Here is a 24,738-nt window from a genome sequence, read left to right as displayed (position 1 = left end):
CACCCCTAAGAGAAACAGAGGAATTAGTTTGCCTGAATCCTGCTGGTCCTCCTAGTGAGGGACCTCCAACCCATCCATCTAAATCAATCTTCAATGGGAAGAGTCTGCTCCCAACCTTTCCTTCTCACTACCTGATGTTCTGTTCTTTGGACAGCAAAGGGTATGGGAGAGGTGCTGAGGAGAGAACTCGTAGCCAGCAGTGGAGTGGAAGGAGCCCACTCCAGTGTATGTGCACAATAAAGTGCCTACAGGACAGCGTTGTGGGGAAAGCTCTCATACCTGTTCTGAGAAATCAGCACAGCCAAGTGCCTCTCAACAGGGGAAACAAGCAGGAGGAATTGAGAGGTCCATGTACAGTTGCAGGGGTACAGTCTCACTGGCATGATGGAGATGCTGTGGGACAGCTCACAAGCCTGAAGAGCTGCCATGGACAGAGACAGCCTCTTCAGGAAGGACAAGCTGAGGATGAGGAGCTGTCCTTAATGTGAGAGTGCAACAGCAACAACAGGGCACTGTCCAGGGGCAGATGATAAGCCTGCTGACAGCTTACAGGTCAGTGTTAGCAGGCCAACAAACAGAAGTGATGGTAGGCACCCACTGCACCCCAACATGCCCAGGAGGCACGTGAGGAAGCAGCCCTGTGTTGGCAGGTCTGGCCCTCACCAGGGACTCAAAGCACCACTCAAACCAGTATAGGAGTGACCAAATGCAGCAGGACACATGCCAGGAGGTTTCCAGTACTGTCCTTATCTGGCATCTAATAAATGTGTTCCAGTTCATCTCCCTTTTCCCCCTAGTTCACACACAGCCAGCGTTTGGGAGGATTTGGCCATTGCTCTGTTGAGCAGCTTCCAGAGTCAGTGGTAGCAGCTTCCATCCCCACACCACCACAGCCCCTGTGGGATGCTGTGGAGTCACCCTGCATAGGAGTATGTCTCATACATCTTGCTGTTCAGCTTCTGGTTTTCCACTCCACTGCCTTAAATTAATGCCACATTCAGCTGTTAGGTCCATTTCCCCATTTGTCCTCAATTTTCTTAACACTTAAGCCGCAGTCCACAGGCAACAATTCATCCCAATGCAACATCTGCTGTGCGAGACAAAAGAGATACTCATTCCCCAACTAAACTGTACCAATTATCCAAAAGGCACGCTTTAAGCTGACATTCCAATTTCATCTCCTTTCACTGCAATCTACAGTGCTAAAATCAACACAAAACTATTCTCCTTCTGAGACTACCTGGTTATGTTTATGATGTGAACAAGACCTGATGTGAACAAAACCCTGCAGTTTAGGGCAGAAGGGAGGGTGTGAAGTACTGAGAACATTAAAATCTTTCCAGTAAGACAAGAAGAAACAAGTCATCAATCTTTTGGGCACCATTTATTTGGGCACCACTATTATTTAGGGAGAATAAAACCCTAGGATCTGGTGTTCATATTTGCAACAGAGAACTGCCAGCGGATCTGTTTCTTAATAAAACTGCTCCCCTGTACTCGAGGAAAGCGTAGGTTCAGACTTCTTCCACTACCATGGTCACTAAGAAGCCAGAAGACTGGTTTGGTGTGACACATACAGCAAAAGCAGTAGCTCACGGGGAATTCTCCAGAATTCTTGGTGCTCACCATAGTATTATTGAGAGTACTTTAGCCATGATAATTTTCATCAGAATTATTTGATTAAGAAATGGTAAAAAAAAGGCAACAGTATATTTTCTATTACTTTTCATAGACTCACAGACTGGTTTGTGTTGGAAGGGACCTTAAAGCTCAACCAGTTCCAAGCCACTGCCACAGGCAGGGACACCTTCCATTATAGCAGATTCCTCTAAGCCTCATCCAACATGGCCTTGAACACTGCCAGAGATGGGGCAGACACAACTTCTCTGGGCACCCTGTGCCAGCACCTCAGCACCCTCACAGGGAAGAGCTTCTGCCTAAGAGCTCATCTCAATCTCCTCTCTGGCAGGTTGAACCCATTCCCCCTTGTCCTGTCTCTACAGGCCCTTGTCCAAACCCTCTCTTTTTAAGCACCAAGTTATTCAGGGAGATGTTACAACAGTGAAAAAAAATGCACATGATGGTGGTGTCAGCAGTGTTTGCTGACAGCAGCAACATCTTGCTTCAGCTCTTCTCACCAGCAAAGCCTTCAGCAAAACTGCTGTACCACCAGCACTGGAGGCAGTTTTCTCCCACTTCCCTTCACACATTCAGCTTTTCCCTCATTTGGGATAAATACCAAATTCCAGCCTGGGTCAGGTGTGAGTGCTGAAAGAACAGAACCAGTGCATAGCCCTACAATCACATTACTACAGAGGTTTGAGGGATTTTGCCAGGACAGAGCAGCAGTATTTCTGCCATCACATAAAAGAAATTTCTCCTGGTCTCTTGGCACAAAATCAGGCTGTTGTGTCACACACATCAACGGCAGAATGTCAAAGAGAATAGTCTCCAGACCTTCATCAACTGAGTTGGCATTCCCCATCATACTTCCCTCTCAAAGAACAATTATTACCTAACTTGAATTGTTCCAGCAGGTTGAAAATATCATAGTGCTTGTCACAAATTACTTGACTTTTCATTTTTATTTTGTATAGTCTTTGCAGATATATTATAAATCCAACATTTGTAAAAACTCAACAGCTGAAACAACATCTCATTTGCAAAGTGCATGTCAAACATATATATTTCTGACTTTTTAACATTTTTTCTGCAACGTGATCTGTAACATTAAATCTAATAAAACCAGTGATTTTAAGTCTTTGGGGAGGGGGCGAGAAAGCAGCAGAATGTATTCTTCCAGACATGAATTTTCCAAGAGCCTGTTAAAAACCATGCTGCGTTGCTATCTGGTTAATATACAGAGGGATGTACATATGTATATATATGTATAGGCTCACAGATAGAGCAAAGAACTCTAAGACCACATTAAGATAAAGGTGATTCAATGACCCAGCTGGCACAGTTGTCAGAATCTGTCAAGAAAAAAAAAAAAGGTGTTTTCTTTTCCAAGAACACCAGAACCACAGCAACACTTCAAAGCATCATTGACCAGACAGTAGGTAGCACAATTCCTTCCCCTAGCGACCAGAACTAACATTTTAACCATCTGTACCATGTTATAAACATGTACCAACATGATACATGTACCAAGTACCATATATAACCATGTCATAAACATAAAGGCACAATTAATGGAGGAACAGAAGAGGCAGTCAGCGTTCCTTCGTAGAGGTGTATGGATTGGGACTGCAGGATCATGGATCACCTCAAACAGATCAGTAATGAAAGGGACAACTGACAAGCAACTGGGGTCACTCACCTTCTGCATTCCTTGAACAAAAGTGCATCTTATGATCAGACAAGGCAACAAAACCAGCCATTATTCAGCTGAAACAGCAGATTTACAGACTCATGGTTCATGCTTTGGCAACAGAATTTGAAACAAGTGATCACCAACTTCAATACAAGAAAAATACCTTTTCACAGTGTCTTCTAAAGTTCTGCCAGAACATAAACTTACATGGTGGCTGTCCACCTTCTAAATCAGTATTTCCTAAACAACCAGACTTTCAGAATTAAGTAATCCTATCTAGCAAGAACATAACTGAATGATCCCCTGCCAGACACTGGAGATCCAGAAGATGCGTCTCAGCATTTAAATCCCCTGATTTAAAAAGAACTTGGCTAGAAGTTACCTGCATTTAATCAAGTAATATATATATATGCGTATTCACTAGTATTTAGAAAATAGGAAACCCCAAAGTTCTTTTTCTAGCTTGTATTTACAGAAGTGGAAGAAGATTGTAAGCATGCCTTCCAACTACAGACTTCTGTGGGACAGCAAGAAAAAAAAGTCAAAATTTAAAATACTATTTTTTCCAAATACAGAGATTTCACAAGTCTCCAGACACACTCACATAAGATTAAGTCAGACTGGTTAAGAAAGTCAAAACCTCTTTCATACACAATACTCCACTCACTTTGAACTGGCCTGAGTGATGGCATGGTGGAAAATAAAAAGCACGAAGCAAAAACTCAAGATGCCACAGGATAAGGCTTGCTGGCTAATGATTTGTACACCTGTCCTCACGTATTCTCCTGCATCATATACAGGAAGATATTCAAGTGTTTTCAGTCAACAAAATCTAAGCAATTCTACATGCCAACAAATCAAAAGAAAGCAAACATTGAAAATGTGAAAACTTGCCAGTGCCAGTTCCCATTCACATTTCTGGCTTGACTAAAAGTGGAAGGTAAAAATTACTTGCGCAATAACAACATTCTATGTAAACCAGAATAATTAACATTGGATGATGGGACAAGAAGTCACAGCGTAAAGCTGAGCCAGGGAAGGTTTAGACTGGGTATTTGGGAAAATTCCTTCACAGAGAGGACAATCAGCCATTGGAAGACGCTTCCCAGGGCAGTGGGAAGTGCCCTGGGAACCATCCTTGGAAGTGTTCACAAACCGTGCAGATGTGGTCATGTGGTTTAATGGTAGCCTTGGCAGTCCTGGGGTAATGGCTGGACTTGGATCTTCAATGTCACTTCCAACCCAGCTGATTCCATGACTCTACGATGATTCTGTGAGCTCAGTGCTGCTACCGTATGCTATCCAAATAATGCACTTCTGGATACAGAGTGTTAATAAGGAGAGACAGAAGATTATTGCAATCTTGAAAGCAATGTTCTGGATGCTTGATGAACAGAGAAGCCTGGGAGAGCTGCTCTTGATAATCCATATATTGTTTGTTTGAGGCCATAGATCCAAGAACACTCAGTGCCTACAGATACAAGGGAAAATTCTGTCAGCTGTGAGTACTTTGGTCCACAAGCCAGTTTGTAAGCCACCATATGCACAATTCTACTAGAAGATCCTTATGTGCCAGAGAACCCAGAGTATTCATAACACAACATTTGTAAAATACAATCACATAGCAGTGTTTCAAATCAACTCGCTTTTTTTCAAGCTGTTCACTCCCTGAAATCAACATAACTGTTCAATCAGGGCTTGTTAGGAACTATTACTTGTCAAATATTACTAAACATACTTTATTACTAAATATATTACTATTATTACTGGATATATTACTAATATACTATTATTACTAAATATATAGTATTAAATATATTGTCAAATATTTACTTCATGAACTCAAAGACACAGTTTTAAGGAAATTGCGTTAAAGTACAAACTGCAACACACTTAACTATCTGCTTCTTCTGAACATCTTACTTTCATGAAAGTATTGTTTTGCTCCATTAATAATATTTCAGAGACAATGCCAAATTAGAAATTGTATGTAAAAGAGCCTATGCTGGCAGTACGACTCAGGGGAAACACTGGAAAATATGTCTGGACAAGGTTCATAAATTTCTGAGAGAAGAGAAACAAGTTGTACCAAGTATGTTACTTTGCTTTGGTTTCTAATCAACTCCTCCTTCCTCTTCTCATGCACTCAGCGATACAACAACATGGTGAGAGCACATGCTAAAGAAATAATGTTTATTTGTCACAGGGCTTTTAAGCCCTGATCTCATATAAACAAATGTTAGTGTGAACGTAGCTCTGCTTTATCACTCAAAAGCAGTGCAATCACAGCAGCATTATTTTTTCCTGTTTGCTTTAAATTCCTTCCATGTACTATGCTCCAAATGTCCTCTTTACAGACACAATAAATTCACCTGCATCTTTACAGCATGTAAGACTAGAAAATGATGTCTTCATATTAATACACAAGGCTGTATAAACAGTTTTACCTAGTATCACTTTAGCTTAAGGCTCAGACACACTGTTCCGCTATCAGAGTTCAGCAAACTCACATCATCACCTGGTCTATGCTGCAGCTGGCCTCATCTCTAGCAAATTCCAAGATGATGTTTTGATGCATGGCAAAAGAACACACAAGAAGTTCGTGATAGACCCCCTTCCCTGAGACGATAAATGGAAGCCACCACCTGTTTCTGAAATTCAGAATTTACAGCCAGGAGAAAAGCCGTAGCAAAGAAAGACTGAGGGCATTCAGTGTCAAACAAAATTAACAAGCTGAGAGCATGATTTAGCTTGAAGGAATGCTTGTAGTGACTCTTACAAGCTTTAACCAGCCAGCTGAGCAAGGACACAAAGAAGGCATGTCAATAAGCCAGCAACTCGCACACACTACCTGCTGGGCCTTCAGCGACAGCTTTGGCTCTGACCCCGCTTTCAGGCGGACTTGACCCTCCGCAGGAATCTGCACCAGGAGGAAGGCTGACAAACTGCGGGCAACCACCCTAAACCTTGTATAGGGAAAGGACAGAGAGAGAAGGTGGTATCAAATTTGCAAGTCCTCCAACAGCAGATAAACTGAAGTTCTATCCCATGAGGCATCTCTACGAGAAACATAGTAATGGCTTTAGAGAACCTTTTTCTAAATGCATTAGAAATAAATGCATCACTTTAATATATACATGATAGGATATCATACATATTAGAGGACAATAAAATACCATACATATAAAATATTACATCTGTTCCAAGACTAACTAGAGCCCTCAGGTCACATCCAAAATACTTCTTCACTTCTCAGCCTCTGAAACATTCTTATCACCCAAACCAAAGAGTTAACAAGACTAAGATTTCAGGGCAATTTCAACAGGATTGCATCCCAGAAGGTTTTTATAAGCACAGTGTTATGTTTAGGTACTGTGTTGAACTGATGTTCCACAAACATTTTAAGTATTTTTTGTAGCATTCTTTCCAAGGTGAACTTGATTTTAATACCTAATAACCAAACCTGGTGTCTCTCTTTAGAAAGCAAAGTGAGTAACAGACAAGCACATAATTCTTTGAGTTTCTCTTAAGACTTCAAACACCTCCAGGGTAAGATGGAAAAGGCAATGTGCATGTGATCATATAAAATTCTTGTGAGGACAACTCAAATTATCTTCTACAGATGAGGTGGAAGTATCTTCCTCTAATAAACAGTCTCTCTATAAACTTTGATGAGATGGACATTAAGCCAGAATCACAAATCACTGCATATTCCTTCTGTTTCCACTGCAAACTTTACAGAAGTTCATATTCACTTCCTAACAAGTTTAAAACACGTGTACATTTTTTTCTGCGATGGGCCCAAACAACCTTATAGATTTGGGCACGCCATGCATTCAGAACATCTTTTGACATTGTGCTGTGCAGTCTGGATCCAGGCTGCAGCTTTTTAACATGATGACTCAAATCAATTAATTTACCTTCAGCCCTTACCTGGGTGACAAAGGAGATTTCCTGCCTAGCCCGATAGCACCAAGTATTCCGGAAGTCACTCTCTCTTCAGCCAGCTGACTCTGCCTGCCCTGGATTGACAGCAGTGTCTGAATGACAGATTCAATCAGAACAGTGTCATCCTGCTCCATCTGAATCAAGGAAAGCTGCATGGCTTTATGCCACCAAAGAAACAACTTTGCCTCTTCCTTTGCTGAGCTTTAGGTAAGATTTAAAGAATAAAATAAAGCAAAATATGAATAAAAAAGTCAGATGCATTGGTTAAGAAGTTTGCAACTCTCCCCATTATGCTCATGAAGAGCCCAGATGCTTAATTAATGACAGCTAATCTTACTATATGAAAATAGCATAACTATACTACTACCAGATACTACACTGCTGTGACTGCTGTTGTTACAGATGTGAAGCACACATCAGCTAGCAGGTTTTAAGGGTTCATAAAAGGACAAAGAACAATGCTTCCTTTAAAGTTTTACAATTGAGAATAGATTATATTGCAGCCATAAGTGGATTTAAACTTGTCTAAAAGGAATTAAGCTTTATCTCTACCCTTTTTTATTTACTTACCAATAAAACACTTTAGAAAACACTAGCTATTGCTTCCACAACAATTTAGACTTTTGATATGATCATGTAGAAAAGGAAACACTGAAGATTTTTGTTAAGCAAAACACAAAGTGAAGCTCCCCCATGATATTTTTATTCTTTCCAAAACAGTTTGCAGTTTAAGTTGACTAGCTCAGATTTTCCGCATAAAGCACCGGCACGAGTTTCCTGCATCAGACTATCCTCACATTACTCCACCCAGTCATTTCCCACCCCAGGCACTCTCAGCTTTGATGTTTAGAGCAAGGTTTAATTTGCTGTGTACAGTGGCTTTGCTGTATCCTTCACACTTTGGCAATCAAATTACTATGGTACCTACAACAGTGAAGGGATTCTTTGAATTTCGAGAAATAATGGGAACATATATTTTCCCAAAGTATTCCTTCACAGCAAATATTAATATTAGCAACATTAATATGGAAAAATATTCACCAAATTCTGGCAATTTGAGGAGCAACTTAGATATAGTTGTTACATACTTTAAGTACAAGGTATTATTATTTAAACCCCAAAGGTATTCATCCGTCCCCCGCCAGAACTCTTTTCTAGCAAGCTGATTTACAGGTCCCTAACTCTGGGCACCCCACCAGATCCACTGTGTTCAGACACGGTTCAGTTCTGCTGTACAGTCCCCATATTAAGCAGTTCTGACCACGAGGTCTCTCAGAGCCAAACTGAGTATTTAGCACATAACACATCCCACCTAGTGGACATTCTGGAAAGTGAAACCCACAGTGATTTGAGGGTTTGCTTAAAGTCATTTTAATTCAGCACAAATTCAGGCTGCCATTGAAATCAAGTTTCTCTGACTGAAAACTGACTCAAACTGCACCAGAGGTGTTCAAGTTAAATTCCTTCTCATGTTTAACAACAACTATTAGTGCTGGCACTGAGATTGGACAGACTCCATAAGAGTAGATATAGAAGGACTTGCCATTTCATTCAGCAGGATGATAAACATAACCTAATTAACCTGGCTACCTAATTTTTCTGCCTATACAACGACAACCTAATTAGAAGTCAAAGCATATTCAGAAGCCTTGAGTTTTCTACCTTGGGTACACTTGTTCCAGCCATTTGCTGATGGTTAGCAGGATCTTCATTTCATTGGTAAGAGTCTGGTCAGTGTTTAAGCATTGCAGCAGGTAGACATATAGGGTCAAGTAGCTTCCTAAAGACAGACACTCCTGCAGGAATTCTTCCATGGTTAGCTCAGGAACTTGGAGGGAGGCAAGTATAGGGCCCCAGCCTAAATCCTGGTAGTGAGGAGAATCTGTAAATAAAACAAAAGAATGGAACAAAGAGTATGTGAGAAAGCAGCACTTATTTCACTGTATTCCTGTAACACAGAATTTGGGCTGGTTTAGCTGTTTTCCAGGTAATCAGCTTGCCATGGTACTCCGATGGAGACAAAAAAAAACCCTCCACTATTATATGGCACCTCCTTGAGGCCAAGGCAAGATACTTTGCCAGCATTCAGTCAGGATTAAATTCAGGAATTTTAACAATGAAATTTTAAATCTTTCCTTCAGGTGTACTGAAATCTGGTTTCTTCTTAAATTAGCCTATAGAACACTAGAGGAGGGGAAAAATACTTGTTTTGTTCTCTTAGGATGATTCCTTTTAAAAAGTCTTCCCCTTTAGCTGGAAAAATGGCAACCATTACACAGAGCAAACCGGTTTTCACAAAGACAGGTATGGTTCTTAAGAAAACACAATTAGAGCAGTTGCAAAACTCGAACCACAATGGCTTAACTTCTCTCTATCTAGCCTTGGGAGCCATCAGATACAAAGAAAGTGGCTTTGATTACGGAAACCAGATTAAAACCCAGTTCCAGTGCTACATAGAGTGAAGCTATAAGTATTCCAGATGATTTGTATTCAATGGGCATCCATGACTAATCAAATGTTTTGAGACAAGCAGCAGTAGAAGACAGGCTCCTACCTTCACTGAAGTAAGCAGTGATACAGGCTTCTGTCGTCTCTGCCATGTGCCTCACAGAGGCCAGGCTCTGACATGCTGCTGTAAGGAGGGGCATCGCCAGCAACCCGTGCACTTTGCTGTCAACCCACTTTCGCAAGCTCCCTCGTAGAGACTCAGCAGTTGTCACTCTAGAATTGTTCATCATCATCAGTGTTTCTGTGAAGAGGCTGCTGAGGGCCATGTGACGCATTTGCAGGTCCATATCTGAAAGCCAAGATAGTTCCAAAAAGATATTATGGGACTGAACACTGGGATTAGCAGGAAACCCTGAGAAGCGTGAGGGGATTGTAACATTTCAGGGCTCACGTCTGTTATATCTTAAATTGAATAATCTAAAATCTTGTTTGTTTCACTCTAAGCTGTGCTTTAAACTGTGATTTTATACCAGAGTCCATCTTGGAGACTGTAAACATGCTTTATCATTCAATTTATTTGCACTGTAATCTTGGTAAAAGACCCTACCTGAAAGACGGGCTCCAGTTTACTCTGCTGTGCATCCTTATCAGGTGCCTCTCTGTTTAATGAACGATGTACTACCTCGGAAAGGGAAGAGACTGCAAGGAATGGGGGTCTTACTGCCGTTTTGTAAATGCAGGCAGGGAATTGAGGTGTTTAATGAGCAAGAGGCTTTTCCCAGCACCTACAGAAAGTGTTCAGTGGAAAAGCTGAATTTGGGTTCCAGTGTCTATGTACTGAAATGGTTCTCCTGGTCTCAAGGAAGTGCTCCAGAGCCTCTTCCAAAAAACTTCTGCCAGCCTCCTTCATGCCTCACAGAGAAGCTAAATCTTACATATACCACTGCTTTTGTGCCATTAAACCAGTGACCCTGCTGCACTCCACAGTCTGGCTGAGCAAGACAGAGCATTCTCTCAGCCTTTAAACACATACAAGCGTGCATAGCTGTTCATGAAACAGATCTGCACCTCTTACACTAGAGCTCCTGTCTCGTCCAGAACATCTTGGCTACAAGAAGCATCAGCAGCAACAGGCAAGCCTTCACTTCTCTTGAAGTCACAAAGAATTTTACTGACTATGAGGGTATCCTACAGAGCTTCTCTAAGTAGCAATACAAGGAGTGAAAGAGACAGTTCTCATTCTCACAGACTTTCAGACACTTCCTGTTCACTCTTGCTAGCACAGCTATATGAGTAAAGGACAGGAAGAGACAACGACTCCTGACTTGCTGTGTAGTACAGCAAGACAGCAGATTTCACCTGAAGTTTTGGTTTGATAGAGGAAGCTCAGGCTGGTATTAGTAATAGAAATGAGAAAGATACAAATGCTGTAAGTGTGGACACACCATACTATTAGCATACATCAGTATCATTCCCCTACTTCCAACAGTCAGTTTTCCAAATTGCACACCAGGTTGGAACTCTTTTCTAGAATCCCATCCCTGAAGGACAATGAGAGTAATTGTGTCATCCTTCCTTTTAATAAAGATGCAAACAAAATTTTAAAAAATATTAAAAAACTAGAGAACAGAAAATAGAATCCACTGAGCTCCTGTATATTGTTTCTAGTTTTGGTTCTGTCACTTTTAATAGCTCTACAGGCAAACATTCATATTTTTGTGTTGTGCTAATATACCACCTATATATACATCAAGGCAACATACCCTGCTGCGCAAAAAGAAGACATTAGAGTAATGTAAGTAATTATACAGTCACAGATGTTCAACAAGCCATGAAGTAGAATAAGGGATCTTGACAGCTTTCAAGTAGTTTGCCACTTCTTTCAACACAAACCTGGAGGATTAAAGATGACAATGTCATCTAGCAACTTGGACATTTCTTGTTCCAGAACTGCAAGCGTAATCTTTCCACTTTGTTCTAAGGTGCTGAGAAACTGAACCACCTGGCGAATGTATGCTCGGCACTTCAGGGTTGCATCCTGTTAATCGAAATTTAAATAAATCAAGAAAAAAAGATCATGCCTAGAATTCTTTCCACACTCTATAATATACAAAAGCAGAACACGCAAATGACAAGAAGAGCTCAGAGACACTGCAAATCCAGTTCAACTTACAAGGTGGACATGACTGTCTGAAGATGCACCAAAGCCTGCTGAGATTTTCAGGAGCTTCACAATCAGTTCAGCTGCAGCATCCTTAGCAAGGATAACAGAGGGAGGGTAGTGACTGTTGCAGTAGCTGATGATACTTTGGTAAGATGAAATTCCCACAAGCTGCCAAGGAAGGGAGCTGGTCTGTCCAAGAAGATTTATGAGTGGTGATTCCTGAAGATTTAAAGACATTAGTCTAAGTTTGACCTTCTTCAGTGTTTGAAATTAACGTTCACAGTACTCAATACCGGAAGGAAGCCCAGACTCCAAAATTTGAAGGAGATGGAGCAGAAAACCCATAGAAACAGATAACCACTGGGAGTCTAGCTCCTTATGCAAGCAGAAAGCCAGCCCACGTATGTCACTTCTAGCATCACTTAACAGTACCCAGGATGCTGCAGCAGCTCTAATCAGGCTCAAAAGTGAGAGACATTAAAATTTAACATATAAAGAGCTAGAAAGAAACAAAGACCTACAACATAAAGTCACTTCAGCAGAGGTTTAAAAAAGGATTAAAATTAATTTTAAAAAACCTAAGTTCACAGTTGAACCAGGGACAGAAGCCATGTCCTTCAATTTTCCTCAGTGAAACATCTTCCAACCTGAGCTCCTCCTCAAGTGTTCATTTTCATAAATACCACCCTGAACTGTACAGCAGCCTACAGTGTCCACAACTCACACTGGCAGTGCAAGTACACAGCAGTCTATAAGAGGCAGAGAGTATAGCTTCCTTTATCATCATCCTCTTCTCATGGGTTCATACACATCTGCAATATAAAAGGGCCACCCTAGACACTGAGAAACACCAGATTTCTGCATGTTATATAATGAACAAATACTGGAATTGTGCTGACACACAACCTAGAGATTGTAACAATCCAGAGCTAACCCAAATTAGACTACATCAACAAGAATGTGACTCTGGTACATCAAGTACTTCTCAAGTTGCTCATGAACTGGAACATAGGGCTGAGAAAGTTTGAGGCTTAGGTCAAGGTGTCACAGGAGCCTCCTGGGAGGTAAAAGACAAGTGATGGGCTGTGTCAGTTTAACACACTGCTGGAGGCTAGGAGGGAATTCCTTAGGCTGACTCACACAATGTACAAACAGGTATCTTTTGAAGCTTTAGAAGCTTCTGATTAGCAAATACTTTCAGGTCAAAGTATGTGAACTCTGGTAATTTTCCTGAACTGGAATACAGTGTTGATCAAAGGCTGATGGTGGCATCTTGACGCAGCATCTTGTAATGCCTCAGAGGAAATAGACAATGGAAGACACTACAATTAGAGGAAAACTGGCAAATGTAAAATGGCCTCCTTGAAGATTACCCAGCCCCTTTGCAAGAGTCCTCCAAAAGCAATGGACTGAGGCTGTGACAGATTTACCCATACAGAGCTCTTAGCAAAACCGGGTTTGGAAAGCACATCCTAACACCCAATGCTTCTCCTTCCTATTCCAGTAATTCAGAAATACAGGGGTGAATTCAGAATTACTGGGGAAACAGGAAAAGCCCTGAGAAATCAGAAATTATCAAATCCCCCTTCAGAGCAAGGGAACAAGAAAACTCAACCTACAGATGAAGTAATTTGTCCCCAGTAACTCAGGAGCAAGCAGTGCCAAGCTTCTTAAAAGATGTATCTGGTCTTCAAGGTGTTGTTACATCATTGTTACTTGTCATCACATCATATGAAGTTAGAAGGGGAGCATTTTAAAGTAAAATATAAATGTTTGTAAAAGCACTTCCGTTAAGGACTGAACAATTACAGAAAACATGTTCAAGCAGACAAATATTTTCTTTTTAGACAGCAATGAAAAAAAAAAACTACACCCAGATGAAGTGCTACTACTAACCTCACAGGGACTAATCCCATTGCTGAGATGCGCTTAACACAAGAAACTGGAAGTACTTGTAGTACAGTACTGGAAGACCAGCACTGAAGATCAGCTTGGAAAACACCACAAACATGCACACAGGAAGGCACAGAGCCAGGCGTAAGCTTTTCATAAGTGGGTGATTCCTTACCATCCCTCTATGCATTCATGTTTGCCATTCAGAAAAAGCAAGGCACAGTGGAGATTTACATGACTGGCTATGACAGAATAAATGTGACTCAGTGATCCTCCCAATCCTTCCCACAGGCACAACCACCAGTCAAAGTTGCTCCTGCACTCATGTCAGCAGACTACCTGAATCAAACCAGGCAGACCTATATACAGGTGTACATAACACATACATATATATATGCACATGTATTACACGTGCATACGTAAATTTTTGTTAATACTGCTTCTACTTTGCACGTGCTTATAAGTAACGCTCTTCAAAACTAGGAAAGAGAAAAGGAAACATGTATTTTAACTGAAGACTGGCTTAAGAAAACTATATGATGGAGCATCCCAGACTTAAAAATGGAAGGTAAAACAACTGCACAGTAGCTTTGTTTAATAAGAATGATTTTCTAAAACACTAATGAAACTAACATACTTATTTGTTCTTTCCAAAGCCTATAGAGTAATTTTGTAACTCCAGGAAGCTGTTTGTTATTTATTTCCTTACTCTTTACACCACTACTGGAGCACCAACAGAAGCTTTTTGAAATGAACAGCAGCTCTTGTTCTTTTCCACAAAAGTTATACAAAATGCTTTACACAAGGAATTAGTCTTGGCCATCTCTGGAAGATGGAAATACCCCCATCTCTGGGGTATTTCACCTATGCAAAAACCCCTTCTGAATTAGCAGTTTTGCAAGTGAGGCACAACCTTACTTGCCCTTGCTAGCAAAGGGTTATTATTCTTCTGAGACAGGCAGGTATGAACCTTTCCAAAAATTACCTCTTTGCCTGTAAGTTGTTCCTCCTTTGCCAGCAGGACCATCATATACAGCAAACAGACAATCATGCTGTGAGTCTGAGGATGAGGGTTGGGATTCCAGGCATCAGAGAGGACACTGACCCAGTTTATTTCACACAACACATAACCCAAGAATAGGAAACAACTCTTGGGGCTGCCTCTTTCAATCTAGGAAGGAGAAATGAAAAAAGGCATCTAAAAACCAAAGTAAGATATAAATACTTTCATATTTTTCAGTAGCCACAGCAGCATTTTAGGTCGGCAAAGGAGAAGATAGATACACTTCTCCATCATTTTACCCCTCACCAGAAGAGCTGCACATGTAACTAAGCCTCTCAAATAACCAATATAGAACACCAAGCTACTGCAAGCCAGAAAGAATTAATTTATTACAAACTCTTAGCTGTAATAAAGCCTGTTTAGAACTGCATGAAGAACTTATCCCAAACAGATAAGTAGTAAATCCTGGAGCATTTCCACACCCATCTGCAGTTTTACATTGTCTCAGGCAACTTGGAAGTGAGAAAAACACGACAACAGTAAAATATGTTACTAAATACATATTAAATATAACCCAAGCTATTCTATGATTCTATAATACGTAATGAGTCATTCAGATAGAGCAATGTCAGATTACAAAGACTGCCAGCTTTACAGCTCCACACAACTTTGTCTAACACTCAGTAGCACTCCTTTACAAAAATCAATGACAAAATGAGCAGCTGTGAATGCTACAAACTTTAAAAACTTACTTGCTAGAAGAACTGTCTTCAGCTCTTCAGTTGTCTTCAATGGCAACACTGACTATGAACTTAATTTAACAGATACTGTGTACTCACTTTAAAGAACTCTTCCATAAGCATATGGTCTGGATGCATTTCCTTCCATGGAAGCTTTCTGAACTCAGTATGGAAAGTATAGAGAATAAACTCTGGCATTTTGGGGGCTGTGCAGCATTCACAGTAATGCATTAGATGTAACCAAAGAGCCCCATGGTGGCTTGGCAACAACTTATCTAGATTCAAAGACAACAGCTCAATTAACAACAGAAAAAAAATCAGGGAAAGCTTGATTACAGAAGTCCAATTTTGAAGACAAAAACCATAAATGGAAGTTACAGTAAAATTTACAGAAAATAAAAAATGCACATTAAGCTTTTAGATTTATTTTTTTTCTCCAAATCAACAACCAGGGAAGCTTATGATTTCATGCCCTTCCTCAGGAAGGACATTAGAAGTTGCAGGACAACAATTCAAAGTTCTAAAAAATTCCTTCCATGTAGAGCTTTATTGCTTTTATGTTGTATTTGTGTTTATAAAAGGACGAAATAAAGAAATGCTCCTGCTACCACTGCAGTGATCAGCCTGGCTAAAAGTTCGTAACAGATAAAATCACCTCACATCCCACATCTAAAACAAAAGTCTTTTTTGGCCTGATAGGACAGAAAGTGCCACTACATTAAAACAGTGTAGACTTCACCCACCTTTAAAGCTCTCATGCAATAGCTTGATGCAATCTGTAAACAAACAGACCATGGTAGATACTACAGGAGTGTCACTCTCCAACCAAGGGTAGCAAGGCTGGTTACTTAAAAGAAGTAGAAGAAAAGCAACATAAATTTAGAGCTGAGTTATCAGATCATAAACTCTTAAGCAATTTAAATATTCAAATATCCTACAGCACAGTAAATCAATATGGCACAGGCACCAGCAGTTCTCTCAAACTCAACTCTTTCAGACTGTTCACTTCTTCCTGAGAAAAAGTACATACTGTAATGTCACACTGATGATCCATGATACCACTGAGTAAGCAGTGATTATCTGTCTGACTTTTGTAATTGAATTAAAGAGCAAAACACCAGAATTTCTGAATGACAGCACACACCACCTGCAGTCAGCCTTCTAAGTGCTGAAGATGTGCTCACAACTCAAAAAGCTTTTGGTTTTGGAAGTAAAATTTAAATGTATAATATTACAAATGATTATTCATGTGAAGACACAGATACACAAGACAGTAGATTATCACAGGACTGATTTAGCCTGAAGTTTCTCTACATACCACTTTGGATTGCATATGTTTGTCTTTCTCTGTTTTGTGTTAAACTAAGGTATTATAGATATTATGAAAACTAAAAAAAAGAATCTAAAAAATCAAGTTTCAGTGTTTTCAGAGCTGACTGCATTCATATTTTTCTCCTAAGCAAGCTCTGGTCAGGAAACAGAAATATTTCACAAATCTAAAATTATTACTCAATTTAAGCCTTGGAAAATTAGACTTAATTAATTAGTTCTGTAATTACTTAGGATACGGCACAGGTAACAGCTACTTGAATAGAAAGTCACAATACAGTCATAAACTAAAAAAATCCCAGGCAATAATGAAAACCATTCTTACAGGCCTAAAGTCATTACTTCAGCAAAAATTCATTTAAAAGGCAATATATACCTTCCATCTTCCTTATCCAAGACCAGTATCCACGGTTTAAAGAGTCCAGCAATGACTGAATACAGAGACTGTAATGCTAGAAGAAAACAAAACAAAGAAGTTGCCTTCTATATTTTTTTTCCTTCAAATTAGCAACAGTGAATATACTCTACATTTCCAAACTTGAATACAATGTCCTTTACTTACTGTAACATTTAATCACTTCTTCCTGGTCAAATAAAAATGTAAAATACAATATTTAAATACATATATAAAAATATATAAAATATTACTAATTACATTAGCAATGTTGTTTTAACAACAATCACAAGCATTTCACATTGCTTAGATGTTTTAATATCACTTTAACGCATCTGAGGTTGTGAAGGTAATGACGATTCAGATGTTAAACCTGTATATACTAAAAGAAAAGGTATTTTGGTAATTTCCCTTAAACCAAAAGCACACCATGATGAAATTCATTAGTAACTCATTTCCAAATCTCTGCTCAGTGCAAAAGATTGTGTTTTTCTTTGAAGGAAGTATGATCCCTTCATAAAATAACTAAACAAGCTTCCTCCATGTAAAGATCAAGCAGAAAGTCTCATACGGACATGAAGTAGCATAGAACATTCACTGTCTGTATGTTAATGTGTTCATCATTGTACAAAGGCAGAGCAAGAAAATTTTACTGTATATTTCAATGGCCTTTAACAGAAAATCACAGAAACTGAATGCCTGTTCTTGAGTAATTTGCTTTAAAGACATATTACCTGCTAGAATTCTGTTACTGCCAACAGGCTCTTGTGATAAATTGGCAACTTCCATGTCAGTAAGTCGTTTAATAAGATACTCCAGAAATTTATTCAGTTCAGCCACATAAGGACTCCACTTTGAAAACAGGCCAAAAGTCCTGAAGTCTGTCGAAGCCAGTCGGAGTTTGTAGAAAGATGTGGAAAGCCATTCTATTGTCTCTCTAACCTGGAAAGAAGGAAACTATTCATCAGGTGCAGAAAGACTGCACAGCAGTGCTATTTGTCACTGGCAGGCATCTGTTACAGCTGAAAAACATAATAAATCAAGCAAAGAGGCAGCACACACCTGTTCTGCAGAGAGGAGAATTTTTGCTGCATCCTGCAATATAGGATTTTCAGTAGAGTCATTTTTCTTGAAGCTTGCCTGCTCAGGCACTGGTGAACCACAACCCAAAGCTTTAAGTGATGCTTTCCAGCAGTCAGGGCTTAGAAGCTGCTCTGATGAGCCTTCGGAGGAAGAGAAGGAAATGCATTTGTGATAATCAGGAAAAGGGCGTTAGCCCCTTTCCCAATACAAGTCAGAAAAGGCTGAAATCAGACCTCCCTACTACATAAAAAAATAAATACAAATAAGTACAGCATGAGTTTGAAATTCCAAAGTTTAAAGGTGCAAAGTATCTCTATTTCCCAAACATAAGCAATTTAACCTTCCCTTTTGGCAACTACATGCTGTCTTAAGAGAGTTTCCCAGGCACTTAGTACTTCTCCAGCTACAATCACATATTAAGAGACAGCTGCTGCATCAGCACATAGTTTGACAGAAAGGAAGTACTTTTGTTCTTATTTTAGAGGCACATCAGATTGTAAGTAGCATCAATGTCAACCAGCATGTTTTCAGCAGATTTAAGTATCAGTTCCAGGTCTCTGTAATTCCAGTTCTCAGTCTGACATTGAAGGGTGCTCAAGAACAAGGATTCTGCATTACAGATTGTGGCATAACTGTAATTAATAAGGGCTTCCAATAATAGAAACTTCTCCTCCATCCTTATTCTGTAATATGGTGTCCTGGATTCAGCAGTAGCAGTCATTTTTCCATGACATATGGGTTGAAAATCTGTTGTCACCGATGTGTGTACTTGGTCGGCAGAAGAGTGTTTCCTTCTAGTAGAACTAAAAGATATCTAATAAAAACATACCACATAGTACACACATAGAAGTGCATATAAAAACTTAGTTTCAATCATTCCACATTTACTGCTATTTAACTCTACTACACACAGTTCGTCTTTTTAAGCCAGAAGAGCTCAGTACAAAAGGCTAGGTACGCATCGACTCAGATACTCACTTTGCACGAACAATCTTAAGAAATCACTATAGTGATCAGGGAACTGATATTGGAGGAGGTTAGTCCAATGCTTGCAGAAGATATTAAATGGCATCAGAATATCTTCATCGGGTTCAAGGCCACATGCATTCAGAGCCAAGTGAATAGACTCCAGAAGCTTAGTACGTTCAGACAGAGGTGGTTTAGCAATGTTTAACCATTGCGTAAGGTCAAACTAGAACAGAGGACAGGACACATTTGTAAGTAGAAGTTTTAACAGCCACAACACCTTTAGGAGAAGGGAGAATTATCAGGGAAAAAAAATATTCTGAAGTTTTTCTATATTTAAGAAAAAAACAAATTAATCTGCACCTCATTAACCCCAACTCAAAACCAAGGTAACGTTCTCCAAAGGTTATGATTTAGCATGTTGCAGAAGTCCCAGAATTTATGAAACAAGCCTGGGCAGGAATTTTCTGATTTATAAAGATGTGTATCAATGTCCATGCTTCAGTACCACTGCCAAGCAAACACTTACAAGCATTAGACTGAGTTACTCTCTGATTCGTAAATTTTCAGGTGGAGGCACAAAGTTTGATAGCTTTTAGACCATCTGCTTAGATCTAGGTTAGTAGGGACAATGCTGATCACTGCCACTAAGAACAGCTCAGAGCTGTGGCCAAAACAGACTGCCTGCTAGTCACAGCAGCCAAACCCTGCTTCTCCGTGTGTCTAATGAAGAGAACCAGTGACATCAAAGCCTAACAGGAATTTCTCCAATGGCACTACAGGTAGGCAGTATCCTGCAGCCCTGAAAGAAGAGATGTGCAAATCACTTGCTTATGTTTTAAGACAGGCAGGAAGGATACAGGTGTCAAGCAGAGACGGAAATTTCAGACACTGTTTCAAAGTGTTCCTAAGATAAAAATAAAAATAAAAAAATATTTTGGCAAGATACTTGGGATTCAGTGGCTATCTTAATGAATGTCACTGAAGAGATACCAGACAGAAGAAGCTACTGAGAGTCTGCTTTAATTTCAAGAGTACGAGTGCACTGAAGATTAACTCCTAGGAAGCACATACTGATACTATCTGGGCTAGGAAAGAGTAGCTTTAGCTTCCTATTTGCTTTCACTTCCACTCCCTCTTGAGCTTAAATAAAACATATACCATTCAGGGTTAGCAATATCAAATTACAGAACCTGTCACTGTTATTGTAAAGTACTGCATTTGCACTCTTTGGTCCTTAGCCTAGTCACCATCTTTAGGGAAAGAACACCCACAAAAGCAACCCACAAAGCAGATGCAGCATACACAAGTACTTTACCTTTGTCAGCAGCATGAAGACAACATCACTGCTATCCTCACTCAGAAAGGCCACAACTTTTTCATATAAAGCCACAAATTCACTGGGAGAGGCAACAGGAGTGAAGTAAGGGGAAAGCAGAGTACAGAGCCTCCGGTTCTGCAGGATCGTCTGGAGGAGACGTTTACACTCTGACTTGGTCCCACTGATGAACACCTGATGAAATTGGGAATAGTGAGAAAAGTACCTTAGTATGAATCTATTGGAGCACACTCCTCTTGGAACTGTTTGTAGAGGCAAGCACAGTTCTGGTCTTTTTTAAAAAGAAAGATTTTCTCAAAAAACGACAGACTGTATGAGATCATCACTAACTAAACACTGCTGTTCTACAAGATATCATGTAAAATAAACATGCTTCCCTAGCACACTGAAGAACAGCACTTGTGACCACACGTTGTCTAAAATTACCTAGAAATACAATTTTTTTCATGGAATAGCTTAAGAAAATGAATCCAAGTTTCAGCAGCCCTGCCTAATACTAGGAAAAATTTAAGCAGAACTAGGGCTGTGAAGAGCTTTTCATCACTTCAGCTGCTAGAGGCACTTAAGGACAGCTGCTTGTGGGAAAAAAATGTGTATTTTGAGATGAAAATAAATACTTGGACCCAAAGCAGAGGCTAATGCTTTTTGTCAGAGCACCACGTGATGTGTTCCCCACAAATAACACTATCACCACCACCAAGAACTTACGTTCTCTACCAAACTTTTGGCTAACTCCCTACACAAAGAATACTGCAAGTCTGTGCGAGAGATGTCTAGGTTGACAAGATACTTATCAGCTGGAAAGTTATTGGTAACAGCAAAATATATTCCAAAACCACTGTTATGCACTGGAGGTACCCAAACATTAGCTACCTGCCCAAAAATTCAGCCTATCATAGCATTTACCTAACACAGATAGCATTTATTAGCACTAAGCAGGCATCTCAGAGGAACAGCTTTTATTTTGCTTATATGTAAGCTTAAACTCTCCTAAAGACTCTGTATATTATACAAATGGTTGAAAGCAAAACTGAATGGAAGCATAGAAGTTCATTTTCAGACTTCTGAATGTTTTAGACCCCTAACATCAGCAGGCAATTGGAATAAGCATTAGACATCCAAAAATCAGGAGAATAAACTCACTTGGCCTAGAATCTCAATGCAGGATGTAAAGAACTGCCTTGTGGGAGGACTGCGTTGAGTTTCATCACACACATATTCCACTAACGTAAAAAACAAACTAATTCCAACTTTCTTGATTGCAGGCATAGGCTGCACCTTGTAGATATTTATTAAGGCCCTGACAGGATTTAAAAAAAAAAAAAAAAGCACAGATTAAATTTAGATATGGCAAACAATCTGTAAAAATAAAGAAAGGTTTCTTGCCAGTGTATAGCCTTGAGATAGGTATTTCTGGCTTACATGATAATCAGGCACGGGTTCACAGAATCACAGCATGGTTGAGGTTGGGAGGGACCTCTGGAAGACATCTGGACCAACCCCCTTGCTGAAGCAAGGCCACCTACAGCTAGTTGCCCAGAACTATGTCCAGATGGCTTCTGAGTATCGCCAAGGATGGATACTTCATGTATCTGCGCAGCCTGTGTCATCCCTCACAGTAAAAAAGTGTTTCCTGATGTTCAGAGGGAACCTCTTGCATCTTAGTTTGTGCCCACTGCCTCTTATCCTGTCACTGGGCAACCCTGGAAAGAGCCTAGTTCCATCTTCATTGCATCCACTCTTCAGGTGTTTCTATACGTTGATGAGAACCCCCTGAGCCTTCTCATATCAAGGCTGAACAGCCGCTGTTGAGGTCAATTAATTTTGCTGCCTCCAAACCTCAGAAAGTCTTCATAACTAGTCAGAAAGTGATCATCAAAAGGTTTTTCACAGCATAGTTCCAAGACACTATTTCTCCCTTAAATCATGGGTTCCTAATGTTTTTAGGCCACCTCTATTACATCTGTACCGCAAGAAAATTTACCTCGCTTTACTTAACAAGCTCTGTGGAAGAATTAAAACAGAAACAATTTATTGACAAATAAATGGTTTTTTTTAGCTCAAACCCCATCTTCACTGAGTCTTAATTAAAACATTTGAAGAAATGCAATTCCACAGATGTAAATGTGAAGAACTAGCTCATCCACAGAATTTTTCAGATTAATGAGCAAGAATGAATATACACAAACAGCAACAAAACATTTTCACTTGTACTGTGACTACACTCTGTGGGAACACAACTGCTCTAAAAGAACCCCAGTCCAGAAGCTGGAGAGGAATGGTGTTGCAAAACTGGACCCCTGGGATGAACTCTGAAAGGTCTTCAAGAGGAAGAGCGCTTTGGATTAATCCATTTGTTCACCATTCTCCAACAAAAGTGGTATTACATAGCTCTCTTCCACTGCAGTTCTGTTTCATATATTGAAAAACTACTTCAAATCACAACTCTCTAGTAAAGAACTGAACTGTAACAGGAAAAAAATACAGAGAGAGATATTAAAAACATGTAGTTTAGCCCACAGCTGAGACAGCTGTGGTACAAATCTGCCACTTCCTAAAGTTTAACATATCATCCCTGTCATCACTCAGTGTGCTTTCAGGCTATTCTAATACACAGTACAATAAAGAGAAGTAGAAAACAATACTGTATGCCTTTCTGAGGGTGAATGACCTTCTAATAATAAGTGTTATTTCTTTAGGTGTCTGCATTACAAACACACAGGCCTCAGCATTCCAGCTCGATTGCTGACCCAAGCTGATAACCATTATGAAAAATACACAAACAGGTTTCACATTTTGAACTCTAACACACAGAAAAAGAAATACAAAACATCACTACCTAAACCAGTGTCTGGACAACCTACGTTATAAAATTTTCCACATGTACTGCTGCTTCCACAACACCCAGAGAAGGCGGCTTCTTGGCTTCTGCCAGCAGTTGTCTCACTTCTTTACGCAAAGCATGAAGCTGCTGGCTCACTGCTTCATTTTTATACTTCCCTTCAAACTAAATGACAAAAAAACACATGTTCATTTCACAATATTTATGTTTTTTTTATAACTCTTTGATGTTGCACCTACTTGTGACAATGAAGCAAAGCCCAGTAAAAGAACTCTGAATACAGATGTCTTCCCCCACCCCCTTGCCCTGAGAGCTCTGATCAAGTACGCATCCTTGGTCATGCTCCTGTTTAGTTATCACACACTAATGTAATTCATGGCTTTTTAATCCACAGGGACTGAAACATAAAAAGGATCAAGAAATTCATGTATCAAGCAACATGGGAGTATTTCTGTAAACATTTTCCTGCTTCTATTCGTATCACGGAATCACAGACTGGTCTGGGTTAGAAGAGACCTTAAAGCTCACCCAGTTCCAACCCCCTGCCATGGGGCAGGGACATCTTCCACTAGACCAGGTTCCTCAAAGTCCCATCCAATCCAGCCTTGAACACTTCTAGGGATGGGGCATCAGTGAGCATATTCCCACATTCACTCATTGGAAAACACTTCAGAATGGATGCTATAAGCAAAACGAACTTTATGCAACAACTTTCAGCTGCTGATCTGCATCTCCATTTGAGCATCACACACAAAGTTATTTCAGGTAACTATTATGCATGCATGGCTTTATTTAGTCAACTGCTACCATTCTTGTAATCATTCAGCCAATTCCCTTTAATTATCCATGTCCAACAGCCCCAAACCAGAAGTGAAGACATGTCTGTACCTGGATGGTTAGGAGAGCTGCTCCCTGACAGCCTTTATTTGAAGTTCCCCGGCACTCCAAATGAAGGGTAATCTGCTCTTCCCGATTGACATACAGCTTAGGTACTGTATCCAGTATTTCACTATTAAGAGCAACATGCTGAGATTCCCACAGAGCTGCAGTTCTGAAAAGCATTTATTAATAAAGTTACCAAAATATTCACTGAAAACAGTAATGCTTAGAATTAATAAGACATAAGACTTCAATCCAATGTGCTATACAAAGACTCATGACACTTTCCTAGAAAGTAAGATCATTAGATGAAATTGAGTTAAAAATTCAAAGCAATAGCACTTCAAAGCAAGACAGAAATAGGTTCATAAGAACAAAACTGCTCAAGTCTGCA

General features: G+C 39.9%; 1 protein-coding gene across 9 annotated transcripts in view; it reads right to left on the bottom strand.

The window, feature by feature from the left end:
• Positions 1–2,566: 2,566 nt before the first annotated feature.
• Positions 2,567–24,738, bottom strand: part of EPG5 (ectopic P-granules 5 autophagy tethering factor) — an 85,543-nt gene continuing 63,371 nt past the window's right edge. For 5 of the 9 annotated variants that reach the window (XM_061450550.1, XM_061450543.1, XM_061450544.1 and 2 more), the window contains 18 exons: positions 24,354–24,516; positions 23,488–23,630; positions 21,767–21,923; positions 20,603–20,797; positions 19,297–19,510; positions 18,298–18,458; positions 17,970–18,177; positions 17,218–17,293; positions 16,256–16,359; positions 15,612–15,787; positions 14,755–14,940; positions 11,886–12,095; positions 11,606–11,750; positions 9,819–10,061; positions 8,927–9,146; positions 7,250–7,465; positions 6,165–6,282; positions 2,567–4,787 (listed from right to left, as the gene is read on the bottom strand). In XM_061450550.1, coding sequence (XP_061306534.1) covers positions 4,605–4,787; positions 6,165–6,282; positions 7,250–7,465; positions 8,927–9,146; positions 9,819–10,061; positions 11,606–11,750; positions 11,886–12,095; positions 14,755–14,940; positions 15,612–15,787; positions 16,256–16,359; positions 17,218–17,293; positions 17,970–18,177; positions 18,298–18,458; positions 19,297–19,510; positions 20,603–20,797; positions 21,767–21,923; positions 23,488–23,630; positions 24,354–24,516 — 3,118 coding nt within the window. In that variant the 3' untranslated portion in view covers positions 2,567–4,604. The remainder of the gene's footprint in view (positions 4,788–6,164; positions 6,283–7,249; positions 7,466–8,926; positions 9,147–9,818; positions 10,062–11,605; positions 11,751–11,885; positions 12,096–14,754; positions 14,941–15,611; positions 15,788–16,255; positions 16,360–17,217; positions 17,294–17,969; positions 18,178–18,297; positions 18,459–19,296; positions 19,511–20,602; positions 20,798–21,766; positions 21,924–23,487; positions 23,631–24,353; positions 24,517–24,738) is intronic. The other 4 variants (XM_061450545.1, XM_061450546.1, XM_061450552.1 and 1 more) reach the window with 1 other exon arrangement.

Source organism: Pezoporus flaviventris, unplaced genomic scaffold, assembly GCF_033815535.1.
Source record: "Pezoporus flaviventris isolate CSIRO_AGI_PZ_B2104156 unplaced genomic scaffold, CSIRO_AGI_Pfla_v1 ptg000010l, whole genome shotgun sequence".
NCBI lineage: Eukaryota > Metazoa > Chordata > Aves > Psittaciformes > Psittacidae > Pezoporus > Pezoporus flaviventris.
Note: the sequence above shows the minus strand (reverse complement) of the source record. Positions and strands in the feature narration are given on the sequence as shown.